The 17,142-nt window shown below is 38.0% G+C and overlaps 1 protein-coding gene across 1 annotated transcript; it reads left to right on the plus strand.

Annotated features, from left to right (window-relative positions):
• The first annotated feature begins 1,271 nt into the window (after positions 1-1,271).
• Positions 1,272-10,287, plus strand: zgc:113149 (uncharacterized protein LOC541363 homolog). Its single transcript, XM_051665886.1, has 5 exons — positions 1,272-1,473; positions 3,122-3,357; positions 3,495-3,938; positions 4,069-4,119; positions 8,953-10,287. Exons 2-5 carry the CDS (start codon positions 3,219-3,221, stop codon positions 9,438-9,440), a joined length of 1,122 nt encoding a protein of 373 aa, XP_051521846.1. The 5' UTR covers positions 1,272-1,473; positions 3,122-3,218; the 3' UTR covers positions 9,441-10,287.
• The last annotated feature ends 6,855 nt before the right edge of the window (positions 10,288-17,142 follow it).

Consider the following 17,142-nt stretch of genomic DNA (forward strand, 5'->3'; position numbering starts at 1 on the left):
ATAAGAGCAAAATCTGTACATTATTTCAAACTTTTGGCCACCAGTGTGTATACATACATACATACATATACATACATACATATATATATATATATATATATATATATATATATATATATATAAATTGACAAACTTTTGGCTGCTAGTGTATATATATATATATATATATATAATTAAATGAATGTCATGATATTATAAATATTTCCCAGTAGTATTTTTGGGGTCATGTACTGTATTTCCTTGTGATACACATCCTTGAGTTTTCATCAGACATGCTTAAAAATTTGCAGGATTAGTTCACCCAAAAATGAAAATTTTGTCATATATTTTTTTTCATCTTCAAATTGTTCCAAACCCTTATGACTTACTCTTTTCAGTGAGTGGAACACAAAAAGCGATATTAGGCAGAATGGTTAGGTACTAGCTTCCATCACCATTCACTGCATTTTTCCCCCCATAATAGTGAAAAGTGAATGGTGACGGAAGCTGTTAGTACCTAGTCATTTGGAACAACATGAGGGTAGTAAATGATGACAGAATTTCCCCTATCCCTTTAACAATAGATTTTTTGTTTTTTTCAGACTCATGCAGGCACATTTGAAGATACTCACTACACCCACCTACAGGTTAAAGTTGAAATTACAATGCCACTCCCTGTCTTGAGAGAGAAGCTCAAAATGGTGGAGAGTAATAGTAAATGCATGGCCACTTTATCAAGAAACTGTATAACTGATGGCAGAATTTTACAGTTCATTAGTCACATGTTTTTATTTTGTAACCGCCCATATTTCTTCCTAAGATATTCAATATCATACTCAAGGGGACTGACTTCAATTGAGCTACATGAGATGCACAGATAAAGGACAAAAAGGTGCTGCACATGCCATTATTTCATTTCTAGTCGCAGTAGTTGTATGAAGGCCTATAAAATTAAGCATTTGTTATTTCAGGCCTATGAAGAATGGGCCCTTTTGTGGAAAAACACCTCGCTCACACATTTTGATGTTATAATTGCACATTAGCTTTAATATTATATTATTATTACTGTAACACAAATATATTTAGTACAGCTACTAGCAAAACGCCAATTTTGTTAATATGGTCTATTTTTAGGCTATACAACCTTGAGTGTTACCCCATTCACCCACCCAGCCTTTAATGGAGGACAAAACGCGTACAAATTTGTACGCGTTTTTGCCCCCAACTTGTATGTGTGCAAAAGACGCTTAATATTACGTGTATTTAATTGTCTGGTAAATAGTTAAATGCTTGGACGTGACACAAGGTTTGTTGTATAGTTAGGAATGGTTCCACACAGGCATAGAGCAGGATTACTATAGAATGTTGGCGAACTATCGTTGCGGAGGGGGGAAAACACGTAGAGCTGAGTCTGCGCGACGCAGAGGATCACTGCCTACGAAGTTTATCGGGCAAGAGTACGCCGACAAATCCTAGGACACATTCGGCCGCACTGTAAGTAATTACCACTCAATCCATCACTAATATCAATAGCAAGAAAGCGTGTCGCGGTTCGCGTCCCGTCTCCACCTCCATCTTTTTGATTTGACGAAAAAAAAAAAATCGATCTAGGAAAAGCATGCGTAGTCACTTTTTCCTGTTAGGCTTGCTTGCTAGCTAAATACACACAAAATACAAATGTGTTTGCGCGTTCGGATGGAGTGCCTGGTTATTAGGACATTTTCATCTAAATAAACACGCGTGTATTATCTATGTTTAAGCGTGCATGAGTTATTTCAGAAATGGCAGATTTGAACGATTGAGAGAGAGACGCTGTGTGTCCGCGATGGCGCTGGCTCGATTCTCTCTGTTCCTAATGCTGACGATTAGGCAGGAAAACAACAAAGAAGCAGGAAGCATATGGGCACACCGGCGAGGCGGTGTGAGATCACACAGCAATTAGTTGTAACAGTTAATTTAAAGTCAAAGGATCCTGTAAAAAAACGGATTGATGCTTTGTCCCAATAATCTCTGCCTCTGTTTGTTCTGTCCTTTTAAAGGAAGGAATATAAGCAACGTCAATCACATGATGTGGGAATGTTTTCTTTATAGATATAGATAGATAGATGATTACATTAAATAAGTAAGCCCTTACAATAAAATAATTGATTTTCTAAAATAAAATAAATATATATGCTATTTTACATTAGAAATGCAAATCACAGCCTATGTTAGTTTAAATGTTATCATTAAAATTTTTATTTCATTTTAAAATCATTTAAATAGCATGTTAGGACCCACACATTTTAAGCAACCAAATAGATTGCCAAGTAAACTGTTTAATGCAATTCCACATTGCAGATTAATAAATTAGGCACCGACTTTAAAGGGATAGTTCACCCAAAAAAAAAAATTCTCTCATTTGCTCACCCTAATGCCAACCCAGATCTGTATGACTTTTTTTTTTTTTTTTTTTTGCACAGAACACAAAGATTATTAGAAGAATATTTCAGCTCTGTAGGTCCTCACAATGCAAGTGAATGGATACCAAATTTTGAAGCTCCAAAAGGATATAAAGGCAGCATAAAATAAATCCATGAAACTCCAATGGTTAAATCAACATTGTCAGAAGCGATATGATAGGTGTGGCTGAGAAACAGATCAATATTTAAGTCCTTTTTTTGTTTTACAATCAATCTCCACTTTCACTTTCTTCTTCATTTGTTTTCGGCGATTTGCATTCTTCGTGGATATCGTCACCTATTGGGCAGGGAGGAGAATTTATAGTAAAAATGGTCTTAAAGATTGATCTGTTTCTTACCCACAATTATCATATCGCTTCTGAATCACTTCTCTAAATTTTGGTTTCCATTCACTTGCATTGTGAGGACCTACAGAGCTGAAATATTCTTGTAAAAATCTTTGTTTGAAGAAAGAAAATCATACACATCTGGAATAGCATGAGAGTGAGTAAATGATGAGAGAATTTTCATTTTTGGGTGAAATATCCCTTTAAATTAGTAAAAAATGATCAGTGTTGTGAAATGAATTAGCATCTTCGCAACACTGATGGAAAATAATTTGTTGAATTATGCTGAATGATTCTAGATGTCAAAAAGCAATGTAAATTAAAATGTGATTTTCATTTATTTATTTTTTTTAGGTACAAAATTCAATCTAACCTTCTGATGGATGCTGTCTAGAAACCTTGTTTGCTAGTGATTGGTTACACAGTTAGGAGTTGCAAAGAGCAGAGAAGGATGTCGGAGTTCCTGCGATACCTGTACAGAGGGCCAGATGGCAATTTAATGCGGTTTAAGAAAAGGAAATCGCGGTTCACATTCCAAGAGGTTGAGCTGCTGCTGAGTGAGGTGATGACAAAACGGCATATTCTAGTAGGTAAGACCAACTGTTTCATTTTCATATTAGCATGCTTAGACTAAGTGGACTTTTAATGTTGTAGGATTTTACATTGCTGTCCTGCTCTGATGTATATGCGAGTGCATATGTGAATGACACTAGTATGTCTTGAGCAGGAAACCGAAGCATTTCAAAGGACCTAAAAAACCGTACTTGGGCTTCAGTGACGGCGCGTATCAATAAGGTCAGTGAGTGTCACAGAGAGGTCATCGAAGTCATTAAGAAATGGGCAGACCTCAAGTGTGACACGAAGCGGAGGGTAGTAGCCATGAGGGCATCAGGTGCCACGCCTGCCCAAATTGCACAAGAGCTGTCGCCTGTAGAAACCATGGTGCACCAGATCCTTCAGATGTCTAACAAAAACATGATCACTTTGGCAAATGATGACCTAGGAGATGATGATGACGAGGACTTTCCAGGTGTCTCTGAGATGCCACATAGCTCCTCAGACTTTGCAAATGACAGGCCTCATTCATTCAGTTTACCAATGCCCCCTCTTTTCCACCCAAGAATCCCAAGCAAAGGAGAAATGGAGCTATCTACTGATATGATGTTCAACAGTGAGTTCCTATTTTAATTGATTGTTTAGTGAGTTTAGGTGATTAATTACTGTGTATCTGGTTCATATTTGAATTTTATATATATATATTCTATATATTGAACATTCAAATATTTGAAATGCATTAATAGATTCAGGAGTGCCTCTTATGGACCTTCAGACTGGAACATCAGAAAAGGAAGGTAAGAAATAATGTTTTGATTATTGTAATATTTTGTTTTTACATAATTAAATCCTTTTATAATAAAACAATCTCAGGCCATGTCCACAATAATACGATGTCTCATCTTTTTCTCCACGTTTTGGCCTTCTGTCCACACTGAGGTAGCGTTTTTGACAGCGAAAACTGAGCTTTTCGAAAACGCTCTCCCAAGTGGATACATTTGGAAAAAACAGTCTTCACGTTCTAGTGTCGACAGGGAAAAAGGAGATATCTGAAAATGGCAATGTATTTGTTGTCTTGTGATGCAGTCATGTGATCCATTCAACTCAAAACATTCAAGATGGCGGCCCATATTGTAGCGGGCGTTGTTGTGCCTGATATTCACTTTGATAGCGTTGTTAAAGATAAATGTTACTTTGTACAACCTTCACATTGCATTCCTTCAAAGGCGACGGGAAGTTTACAAGGAACTGCTGTCTGGAGATGGAACACGAGGACAATAGAGCTGTTCAGCCTTGACGTCAATTTGTAGGCGAACCTGGAAGACTTAATTCGCCATGGGTTCCCTCGGGATTTTCTTATGTTTTTTTTTTTTTTACTTATGTGTAAAATAAGGTCTGTGGTAAACATTTTTTGACGATACATGGATGTTTTGTTCTACAACATAAATCAAATCAAATCAAATCACTTTATTGTCACACAGCCATATACAGAAGTGCAATGGTGTGTGAAATTCTTGGGTGCAGTTCCGATCAACATAGCAGTCGTGACAGTGATGAGACATATACCAATTTACAATAACATCAAATTAACACAGCACAATTTAAACATCTGATATACACATAATTACACTCAACAATATACAAATAATAACATACACTGTACAGTATACAATGCGCACTATATAGATACACATTATTCAATAAAAATAAAAAATAAAAATATATAAAAAAGTATATATAGTAGTAAATATATAATGTACAGTATTGTACTGTATTGACATTGAGGCTGTCGGTTGATAGTCAGTTGTTAAGAGAGAATATAATATAATAATAATATAATTTATGACAGTCCGGTGTGAGATATAAGAGTAAGGGTAATAAAGCGCAGTGCTGATGTATTTTGATCGTGGGAGATCAAGAGTTCAGAAGTCTGATTGCTTGGGGGAAGAAGCTGTCATGGAGTCGGCTGGTGCGGGTCCTGATGCTGCGATACCGCCTACCTGATGGTAGCAGTGAGAACAGCCCATGGTTCGGGTGGCTGGAGTCTCTGATGATCCTCCGAGCTTTTTTCACACACCGCCTTGTATATATTTCCTGGAGGGAGGGAAGCTCACATCCGATGATGTGTCTGGCAGTTCGCACCACCCTTTGCAGTGCTTTGCGGTTGTGGGCGGTGCTATTGCCGTACCAGGCGGAGATGCAGCCAGTCAGGATGCTCTCTACAGTGCAGGTGTAGAACCGTGTGAGGATGTGGTGGTTCATTCCAAACTTCCTCAGCCGTCTGAGGAAGAAGAGACACTGATGAGCCTTCTTCACAACGACTTCAGTGTGGATGGACCATGTGAGTTCCCCAGTGATGTGGACACCCAGGAACTTGAAGCTGCTGACTCTCTCCACTGGTGCTCCATTGATGGTGATGGGACTGTGTTCTCTGTCTTTTCTTCTGAAGTCCACCACAAGCTCCTTTGTCTTACTGACGTTGAGGGAGAGGTTGTGCTCCTGACACCAGTGTTTCAGAGTGTGCACCTCCTCTCTGTAGGCTGTTTCATCATTGTCAGTGATCAGACCTACCACCATCGTGTCATCAGCAAACTTAATGATGGCATTGGAGCTGTGTGTTGCCACACAGTCATGTGTGTACAAGGAATACAGTAGTGGGCTGAGAACACAGCCCTGTGGGGCTCCAGTGTTGAGGGTCAGTGATGAGGAGATGTTGCTGCCTATTCTAACCACCTGGCATCTGCTTGACAGGAAGTCCAGGATCCAGCTGCACAGCGAGCTGTTTAAGCCCAGAGCCCTGCAAGCAAACTGCAATGGGTCAAGAGAGAGAGGCAGCACAGAGTAACCTCTGATTAGTCTCAAAGCATTTGCTGATGATGGGGGTCAGAGCAACAGGACGCCAGTCATTTAAGCAAATTATTTTTGATTGCTTTGGAACAGGCACAATGGTGGATGTTTTAAAGCATGTGGGGACTACAGACAAAGAGAGGGAAAGGTTGAAAATGTCCGTAAAAACACCAGCCAGCTGGTTCGCGCATGCTCTGATGACACGGCCCGGAATGCTGTCTGGGCCCGAGGCTTTACACTCATACCTCAAAAGTGAATTTTTAAGCCGCCATGTGTTTTTTTGTTGTTGTTTGTTTTGTTCAAAAACTACAAGCTGAACAGCTCTATTGCATTTCAGACCGTACATGGAACGGCGATTTTTCGCATGTGCAGTAAGGGGTTTCAAGAGTTTTCTTATATTTTAGTGTGGACGAGCAACTTTTGGAAAACGCTTGAAAACGGCATTGTGGATGGAAAAACGCTGTTTTCAAATGTATCCGAATTAAGCCCAAAGTATTCTTCAGTCAGACGAGAACGCTGAATACCCATGTGCAGTGATTTTTCTATCATTTTGAGTGCACAAAAATGTTCTGCGCGTGCAAGATGATATATTGAGCACACAAGTTATTTTGCACGCACTTGAACCCAGATTTGTTAAGTAATGTATCTTCTTGCAAAGATTAATTAATTTATTTTTTTTGCATGTGCAAGATCTCACACTCTCCTCGTATGCTCGGAACTTTAGACTGCTCGCTTGTTTTTACAGGATTGGCTATTAGGAGCTGCTTACAAGCGCTCTGTGATTGGACAGTTGAGGTAGCTACAGCAGCCATGAACATCTCTGTGTAAATGTTGCAGAAGAGCCAACAGGCACAATGCTCCAAGTTCAGTACACACTTTATACTGTATGCAGTTACCATTACAAAAGATATTTACCCCATGGATTATAGACATACCAGGAATACTGTAAGGCTTAAACTTACTGTAATGTAAATGTTTCTAAATATAATAGCCTGGGATCATGCAATGCTAAGGATTTCAGTCTTTTTTTTTAAACTTTTTGCAGTCTCAAACAATTGAGGTTCAATATACTGTGCATTTAATTTACCACAAACTATGTCAGGAGACATAATTAGCCTCTTTTCCTTTTCTTCGTTTCTTCTCATTAATCAATTTTGATTAAATCCATTAGAGTTCTGGTTGAATGCATAAACTTCATAAAAACTGCATACTGAACATTTCAAGATACCCCACAGCTTTAAAATGCAAACATAAACAGCTTTTCTAATTTATTATCAGGAATTGAATATTTTAATTTAGGCAATATTTATAATTTTAAAAATATTTATAATACACAAAAATGGGAGAGGACACACTAAAGAAGGTTGACAAAATAACATGTTTATTAAAGACAATAATACTTCATGTAATGATAGTAACGAAAAGAAGAATATTCAGTTGTTGCTGATCCATGGTATACTGTAATCTGGTCACATTTATTTTAAGAAACTGATCTCTCAGAATATCCTTTGGGATAGATAGAAGTCAAATTAAGTTCCCCCAAAACTGCACTATTACATTTTACAGTGTAGTTTTACATATGGGAGAGATTATATTAATATAATTTCAGATAAAAGTGGTAGCTAACATGGCCAAGCTAGTAGCTATGTAAGTGTAACTTGGTAACCTAGATAACCAAATACTAGCCAAGAGAACCAAATACTAATATAGACAATATTAAGATAGCTAGACAGATGGTTATCTAGCTAGTAAGCCTATTGGCAGTGTACAGACTAAAAAATATTTCATAAAGGTTAAATAAAAACAGTTTTGTCAACAAAAGAGCTGCTTTCGTGTGGTCATAGTGTATTACACATTTCCTTTCTTGAAAACAAACTATCCCCTTCTCCTTTTTCTCCTATTTTGATTAGCAGTATGATATGTGATCTAGCCAGCCAATCAAAATTTACCACCCCATCTCTCATCTGGCTGTAATTATGGCACATTATAATGCTGTAAATTTGTTGAGCAATCAAGCGGTCAAAGCTATGAGCGTGCAGAGTGGGTAGTAGGAGAGAGCGAATAAGATCTTGCACACATAAAAAGAGTGGAGTTACATACATTTCAGAATTCTGTGCAAATTCACATTGTCAACTTTATTCAAGCGCAAAATAGATTTTTGTTCGCTCAAAATGAATTCATCTTTGCAAGAAGACACACTGCTTTACAAAACTGATTTCACGTGCGTCCAAAATACCTTTTTATGCGCTCAAAATATCATCTTGCACCGCAGAAAATGTTTGTGCGTTTAAAATAAAATCTTGCAGAATTGTGGCACATACAGAATATAAATCCATAAATGTGAATTTGCACAGTAGTTATTTGCACTAATTAGTGGGTCCACAAGGTGGCAACACTCGCATTTGAGCCGTTGCTGTCATGGAGAAGGGCTAGAAGATGTAATCGCCACTAAACATCAGGAAATGAAGGTAAAAACAACAACAGTGGATGTGCAAGTCAAGGGTGTGTGTTTGCATTTGTATTCGAGTCTGAAGGGAAATAAAGACATCTTTATGGGTCTAAAGAAAGTCCGGTATCTCATAGCAGTTGTAGCACGCATGCACCAACAGCCTGTGCATGCGTACACAGTTACATGTAGTATACTGTGACCTAGGTATACTAAGTATATCTTGGGTTTTAATGTTGATGTATCCTTAGGTTTGTAGTTTTAAATCTGTTTGATGCTTTGTTTCTCTGATCCATATGATTTTATATCAGAGTTATTATGTTTCTTTTCCTGCCAGATGGAGACATGCAGTTTATTGAGCCTGAAAGCCAACAAGATCAGAATGCTGCTGGTATCCCTGAATTCCTCATCCGTCCCAGTGCTGAGAAGAGCCAAATTCAAGAAAAACCCAATCACAACACGTTCAATGGCCCTTCAGCTGCCAGTGTTGGGACTTTTGTTCCACCTCCTGGGGCCTCATCATTTCGCTCAGTTCCTGCTCGCCCCCCTCCCACCCCAGCTTCTCTGGATCCATGCAGTGTACAGGATCGTCTAGCCCAGAGTGCCTCACTCAGCCTGCAGGAACAGCAGGCCACCACACAGCTGATAGGGTCGCTGTCTCGCTCTCTTGAGTCGCTAGCAGAATCAGTGCAGAAATTGGTCCACACCCAGCAGCAGTTTTCACGTGACACCTTACAACTGCAGCGTGACACACTCCATATCCTGCAAAGCTTCTCCTCCAATGCTTTGAATCTCCTGCAAGACAAGGTCAATGGCCAGCCATAACATCTGAACAATCAACAGAAGTTTTCTGGCTACACTATTGACAGCTACTACTGGGAGCAAATTACAAAAAAGTGAATGCAGATCTTAGAGAAAATACAATATGATGAGATACTAGAGTTTATGGCAATATTTCCCTGAATCTTTGATTTGTTTTTTTTTTTCGAAGTCATAGAGCTAACAGGACAGCACTGAGAAGAGTATTTGTCTGTTTATGATGTAATGAACAACATACATTTGGAGTTGGAAAAAGGAGAGGCCTAAGTGCTATATGTTCTTTGTAGAGTTCCTTGTTGGTGCCAACTGAATGTTTTCAGTAAATCACTGGGTCTCAAAGACCAATTATATGCTATTATATAGTCATTTTAAATGGGCAAAAATGTATTTAAAAAAATAACTAGTAATTTAAGATCATTATATATGTGGTGTGAGTTATGATATTGGCATAAATTGTCTGTTGTCAATTTATGATCTATTATTTACCTTATTCTTTATTTTGTTTTGCTATTTGGGTGGTTCTCCATAGTTAACCTATAAATCAATGTCTGGCTGAAGCATTGCTTAGCAGACCCTGCTGTAAACTTTTAAATCTTTAGTTGATGTGCAGTGTCTTTTAATTTTGTTGGGTTGTTTCTATTAACTTGAATTCCAAAGACTTATTCTAATGTTTTCCTTTGCTTCCAGGTAGGAGTTACTATGAATTCTGAAACTGATTGAAGACATGTTATATTAGCCGTAGCTCCCATAGGTCTGTTTTATAGTCTCCCAGAAATTAAGTCAACACACTGTTAAAAATTACTCCTGCTTAAAACCCAGTGCAAAAGATGAAAATAAACAAATTGAAATATTACTTGAAGTCATCACTTTATGATTCATGCTTTGTATTAAAGGGATAGTTATCCCAAAAATGAAAATGTTGTCATTATTTCCTCACCCTCTTGCCATCCCATGTGTATGACTTTCTTTCTTCACCAGAACACAAAGATGTTTAGAAGAATATTTCAGCTCTGTAGGTCTTTACAATGAAAGTGAATGGTGATCAAACTTTGTAGCTCCAGAAATCACACGAAGCAAACGTAAAAGTAATCCATTAGATTCCAGTGGTTAAATCCATATCTTCAGAAGTGATATAAGTGTGGGTGAGAAACAAACCAATATTTAAGTCCTTTTTTTACTCTAAATCTTCACTTTCAGATGTGAAAGTGAAACTAAACAGGCACCACTTGTAGCTTTCAGATGTGAAAGTGGAGATTTAGAATATGACAAATATTGATCTGTTTCTCACCCACACCTATTATATCGCTTTTGAAGATATGCATTTATCCACTGGAGTCATATGGATTACTTTTATGTTGCCTTTATGTGATTTTTGGAGCTACAAAGGTCTGATTACCATTCACTTGCATTGTAAGGACCTACAAAGCTGAGATATTCTTCTAAAAACCTTAATTTGTGTTTTGCTGAAGACAGAAAGTCTTACACATCTGGGATGGCATGAGGGTGAGTAATTGATGAGAGAACTTTCATTTTTGGGTGAACTATCCCTTTAAGGCAACTCAATGAGTTGATAAGGTCAGAGTAAGCTGGCACAATTATGCATTTTGGTAATGGCTGAGAAAAAAAGTGTTGAGGTAGATTATTAGATTGTGTGACTCACTAATAAACCATGTTTACTTTTATTTCACACTTAAACATGCACCCAACTCAAATTTTTCTCCAAGGAAATTTCACCATGTGTGCAATCGGCCTCCTGATGTCACTAGATGTCAGTCTTGCACTTTTGTATTTACAAGTGCAGGAGAGCAGATAGTTGAAAAAGTATAATTCAATAAACGTTAAGAAAAGTACTATTAATTTAAAAGTAACATTTTGAATAAATAAATTCACAAATGGGCAAATAGACATTAAAATGTTTTTAAAAGATCATAAAACACTAAAACACATTTTTCTAGATGTTAACATATTTGTATGTGTTGCCCATTATGCAAACAATAATAGTAAGGATTCATTTTAATTTCAAGGGGAAAGTGGTTAATTTGATTATTTTTGGGCTATTTATGAATGCCTGGTTTGAAATCAATATTGAGAAAATGTCATGGATGTGATGTGTATATAGATATACACTAGATTTGAACATAAACACGTTATTGTTTCTCTGTGGGCTGGAGTGGGGTTCATATTCAGCCCAAGAGTTTCATGTCCAAGTCTGGTCCCAATGTCTGCACTTACTAGAAAGCTATAAGCACTGACATAAGACTTAATTGCATCTGTTGTAAAAATAAGAGAATTTTAATTTACCCTTAAAATTTAGGTGTCACACCGTTAATCTCATATCAGTTTAGCTACTACCTAGGCAAATAAAAACACTAGGGAATTGGAGAACTGTAACTGTACATAAATATTTCAAAATTTTAATAAAATTGAACTTTTCAGTGCTTTGTATTTTAAACATTTTAATTAACATAGCAACAAATCTAGTGAAAATATGTGCACCAATTAAATGCACAAGAAACTAACTGAACGTTGAATGATTGTCTTAAATATTTTTTACAGTACATACCATATACAAGAAAATAATTCAGGTGAAGAGTACAACCAAAAGCACACAAATTCAACAATAAGAGTGAAAAAAATAACACATCTTTACTTTTCTATTGCTTGGTATAGAGCTTCTTGCCTGCAAGCCTACTACATGGCCGCCCACTACAAGTTACGCCCCCCTTCAAATAACCGGTGAAATGCTGAAGTCTTGCAACAGTTGGATATCACATTGTTACACTGTGTTGGTTGTGTATATTTGGAGTGCTGCAGCTGTAATGGTAGCCAGCTGATAGGTAGCAGTGCAGTGTGTAAACCAGGTATGTGCCATCCATATTAGCAAGGTAAGTAGTGCTTACCTAACAGAAGGGTGAAAAGAAAAATGACACTATGAAATATTTATATACACCGATCAGCCACAACATTAAAACCACCTGCCTAATATTGTGTAGGTCTCCCTCGTGCCGACAAAACAGCGCCAACCACTATTCTTCTCACCACATTTGTACAGAGCGGTTATCTGAGTTACCATAGACTTTGTCAGTTCGAACCAGTCTGGCTATTCTCTGTTGACTTCACTTATCAACAAGACGTTTCCGTCCACAGGACTGCCGCTCACTGGATATTTTTTGTTTTTGGCACCATTCTGAGTAAATTCTAGAGACTGTTGTGTGTTAAAATCCCAGGAGATCAGCAGTTACAGAAATACTCAAACCAGCCTGTCTGGCACCAACAATCATCCATGCGATTATCTAATCAGCCAATCGTGTGGCAGCAGTGAGGTGCATAAAATCATGCAGATACGGGTCAGGAGCTTCAGTTAATGTTCACATCAACCATCAGAATGGGGACAAAATGTGATCTCAGTGATTTGGTCCATGGCATGATTGTTGAAGCAAGATGGGCTGGTTTGTGTATTTCTGTAACTGCTGATCTCCTGGGATTTTAATAATTCAATTTTACTTGAGGATTTTGACAGTGCAGTCTAGTTTGTATGCATTTTGTATGAAGAATAACAGTAAAACTTGCCAAAAAATTTAGAAGAGCGTATAATACAATATCCCATTATTTTCCTACCATGTTGTGTTACAGCATCTGAATTTACTTTAAGTATTCTTTTATTTTGTCACAATAAAAATATTGTTCGCATTCTGAACTGCAAGATTGTGAGATTGAAGTATTGGACTTCAACGGCACATCCCGCCGCCAGATGAGCATGAGATCTGTATTCGCTGCCTGGGCCAAACCCATGCCGAAGCTGCTCTCATGTAGACAAGACTGCCCTCACTGCGAGGGCATGAATCTCTGGACGTTACGCACTAGGATCGACCTTGTTCTTCATCCAGCCCATTTGTGAACTCATGCATTCCACGTCATCATGCACTGAGCCTCTCCCATTGACATCAAGGTGGAGGACTTGCTGGTAGACACCCTGCATCTCAAGTTGATTGACTTTGGCTGTGGTAACATTTTGGGAAGTTCTGGCTATATAGTATAGGTGAGTTGTTTCTGTACTATAGCAAAATGTCCCAATTTAATAGCAGAGTGTGGAATTCTGTGTGTAGGTACTGATCATTTGAGTCTTTTACAAAATTGTGAGCACATATGTATGTACAGTAGATCTAAGCTTAGTGTTCCCCTAATATGACACTATTGTAATGTACAGCTTATGGGGGTGCATGCCAATATAAATGCCCTCCAATATTATCTGAAAATAGAGCCTTGTTCTGAACATGGCTCAGCAATAATTTGCAAGTGAAATAGATTTAATGGCCTCTTTGAAGGGATGCACCAAATTGTTCAGCCAAAAAAGGATTTAAAAAAAAAAAAGAAACTGTTACTTTTAAATCCGGTTACGGAAACACTCACATGGAGAAAAAGAATGGTTTAGACTGATGCCCAGAAGTGAAACGAATGCTCTCTTGGTCATTAGCGCATTAAAGAGAGTTTTCCAGTGCCCAGATAATGTGTGTTACTGTGTATCATGGTCTTTTCTGTCAAGCTCCAATATGATATTAAAGAAGCTTAAAAGCACCATTAAAGTAGTCCATATGACACGTGTATTATATTCAAAGTCTCTTGAAGCCATACAATAGTTTTGTTAATTGCAAGGGATGCGTTTCGTAAGTAAATGTTCAGTCTGTATGCGCAGCATGCTTCAGTGAATGAGCACTGCGATTTTGTTGACAAATACAGTGACACACACAAAGCACGCGCAGCATATTAAAACTACTGTGAACAAGCCTACACACAGAAACTCAAAGCTCTTTCTAGAGTGTTTAGCCAAAATTAAATCCAGAGGGTCTTAAAGTTAAAAACGTATATGCTAGTTTTCTTCTAAATGTTGACAAAATTTTTTTTTCAAAAGATATAAGCATTTAAAATCTGCAGTGTCTCTTTAGGCTAAAAAATAAAAAATAAAAACTCAGTCAAAACCATAACAACACATTTGAAGAGTACTTTGAAGAGGCAGCTGACCTCCGTGGTGACCTCCAGCTTTCTTGCCAGTCCATCAAGTCCCTTATTGCTGCACTGTAGCTACATTTGGACCATGGATGGGAAAGGGACATTGAGGTGCTCGTGTTCCTTTACTGGCTTGCCCATTCAGCATCCTACAAGGAAATGTCACAAGCCTATTGACATGCCCAAGTCCTCTGTGCATGACATTGTGTACAGAGTAAGCAGGGCAGTCATAGGCATTCTGACGAGGGTGATTGCTTTCCCTGCTGCAGATGACCTGGAGGAGGTAGGAGCAGGTTTTGCCCAGCTGGCAGGGTCTCCAGCATTCAGTGTTGCAGTGGGTGCAATAGATGGCTGTCACTTTCACACCAAACCACCAGCAAGTAACGCCCACTGCTACTTCAAAAGGACGCTGTTTCATTCAGTTCAGCTTCAGGCCATCACTGACCACCAAGGCAAATTCCTCAACATATTTGTTGGGTACTGGGGGTATGTGCATTATGCCAGGGTAATGAATAACAGCCATGTGTATAATGAAAGTCTGTATCCACCTGCAGGAAAATGCATCATTGGGAAACTACAGACTGCAATACCCAAATACACATCTTTAGTTGAAACTCAGATACAGATTTGAATGCGTGAACATAATTGTTTCTATATATCCCTGGACTTTTGCTTGTTTGAATGAAGTTGCTACAAAATGTGTGTGTATCCACTAGGGCAATGCCACGAATTAAAGACTTTAACTGAAAAAATATAGTCTAGAAAGTGTAAATTCTTGGAAATAATGTCTTGTAATAAAACTTGGTTGTCAAAACATTAATGGCACAAGGGACATCTTAACATACATTAACATAACCCTAATTACACACCACACCTCTCATATTGTACACTGCTGACACATCCATTCCTTATCCATTGCATAGCCAGCTTTTGCTAACCTTTTCACTAGCTCTGACTTTGGAAGTGGCCAGGAAGCTGTTAATGAAAAAACCTCCAGTAAGCTGCCAAGCTGGATGAGTGGTTTGAGGTAGTTCACCACACATTGAACATGGATTCTTTCATTGATATCAAGCTGGTGAACACATTGGTTATATAGACACCATGCAGCTCAAGTTGATTCATTTCGCCTGTGGTGACATCATGGAAAGTTCTGGCTATACACAATATATTGGTGAGTTGTAGTAAGTAAACACCCTAATTTAATAGCAGAGAGAGGAATTCTCTTTGTAGTTATTAATCATATGATCCTGTTAAGAAATTGAGCTTTAGGGACATGTATATACAGTAGATCCAAGCCTATTTCCCCAATAGCAACCTATTGGAACTTACAGTTATGGGTTCCATTCCATAATATGGTACATGCTGTACAATATTACCCAAAAATAGATGTGTGCTCTGAACACAGTTTACCGATGTCTTTCGCATATGAAATGGTTTAAGGCATCTTTGAAATTGATAATCTCTTGCTTGCAGGAATACGTGTGTACCTCAAATAGTGCACATCTTGGCAACATTCTGGTCTCTGGATGTCACGCTTTTACAACAAAGGGGACTTATGATGCTGATCCTATGTTTTGCCCCAGTTTATCCGTTGGTGAGACGATAGCACTAACAAGAACACTATGATGATGACATTGCATAAGATACATACAGTATGTGCACAGTTTCTGAAAGTCCTCACTAAATGCAGCTTTAAAAATATGGAAAGAGTGACAAACACCTGGACATCTTGAGGATTTCTAAAATTTAGATGGCAAATCAGTGAAGTGCAAAACGCAGGGGATTTTCCTTGATGAAATAGACTCACCACTTAATGTAATCACATTATGACAGTAGTCACCATATGCTATAAACATTTTGTATAATGAGCAAAAATTTTCAGGGTCCCTTAGATGAAGTAACATGGCAACACCACTAAAAATGCACACCACTTAAAATATATACATTAACTTAAATTCACTTACATTTCAGAAGAATATTATTTTCATACATTAAAAACATGTAGCATCTTGTGGTCATGAAGAACATAAATGACTAACTCTCCAGAAAACTTTTACAGAATACACACACACACACACACACACTCACTGACCAATTTATTAGAAACACTATGGTCCTAATAATGTGTCCAACATGGTCTTCTGTTGTAGCTCAAGTTTGGACATGTTGTGTATTCTGAGATCAAGTACATTCTACACTTGTGCAGGGTGGTTATCTGAGTTACCGTAGTCTTTCTGTCAGCTCGAACCAGTCTGACCATTCACCGTTGACCTTTCTCATCAACAAGGCATTTCCGTCTGCAGAACTGACGCTCACTGGATGTTTTTATTTTTTGTTTTTTGCACCATTCTGAGTAAACTCTAGAGACTGTTGTGCATGAAAATCCCAGGAGATCAGCAGTTACAGAAATACTCAAATCAGCCCTTCTGGCACCAACAATCATGCCACGGTCCAAATCACTGAGATCACATTTTTCCCCTATTCTGATTGTTGATTTGAACATTAACTGAATCTCCTGACCTGAATATGCATGATTTTATGCATTGCAATGCTGCCACACAATTGGCTGATTTGATAATCGCATGAATAAGTAGGTGTACAGGTGTTCCTAAGAAAGTGCACAGTGAGTGTATTTGTAAGTAAAATTCTGCCACCTAGTGGTCCTCAGTCTTCTTTGCTATTCCCTTCCTTATTTTTGCTTGTC

Source organism: Myxocyprinus asiaticus, chromosome 31, assembly GCF_019703515.2.
Source record: "Myxocyprinus asiaticus isolate MX2 ecotype Aquarium Trade chromosome 31, UBuf_Myxa_2, whole genome shotgun sequence".
In the NCBI taxonomy this organism is placed as follows: Eukaryota; Metazoa; Chordata; class Actinopteri; order Cypriniformes; family Catostomidae; genus Myxocyprinus; species Myxocyprinus asiaticus.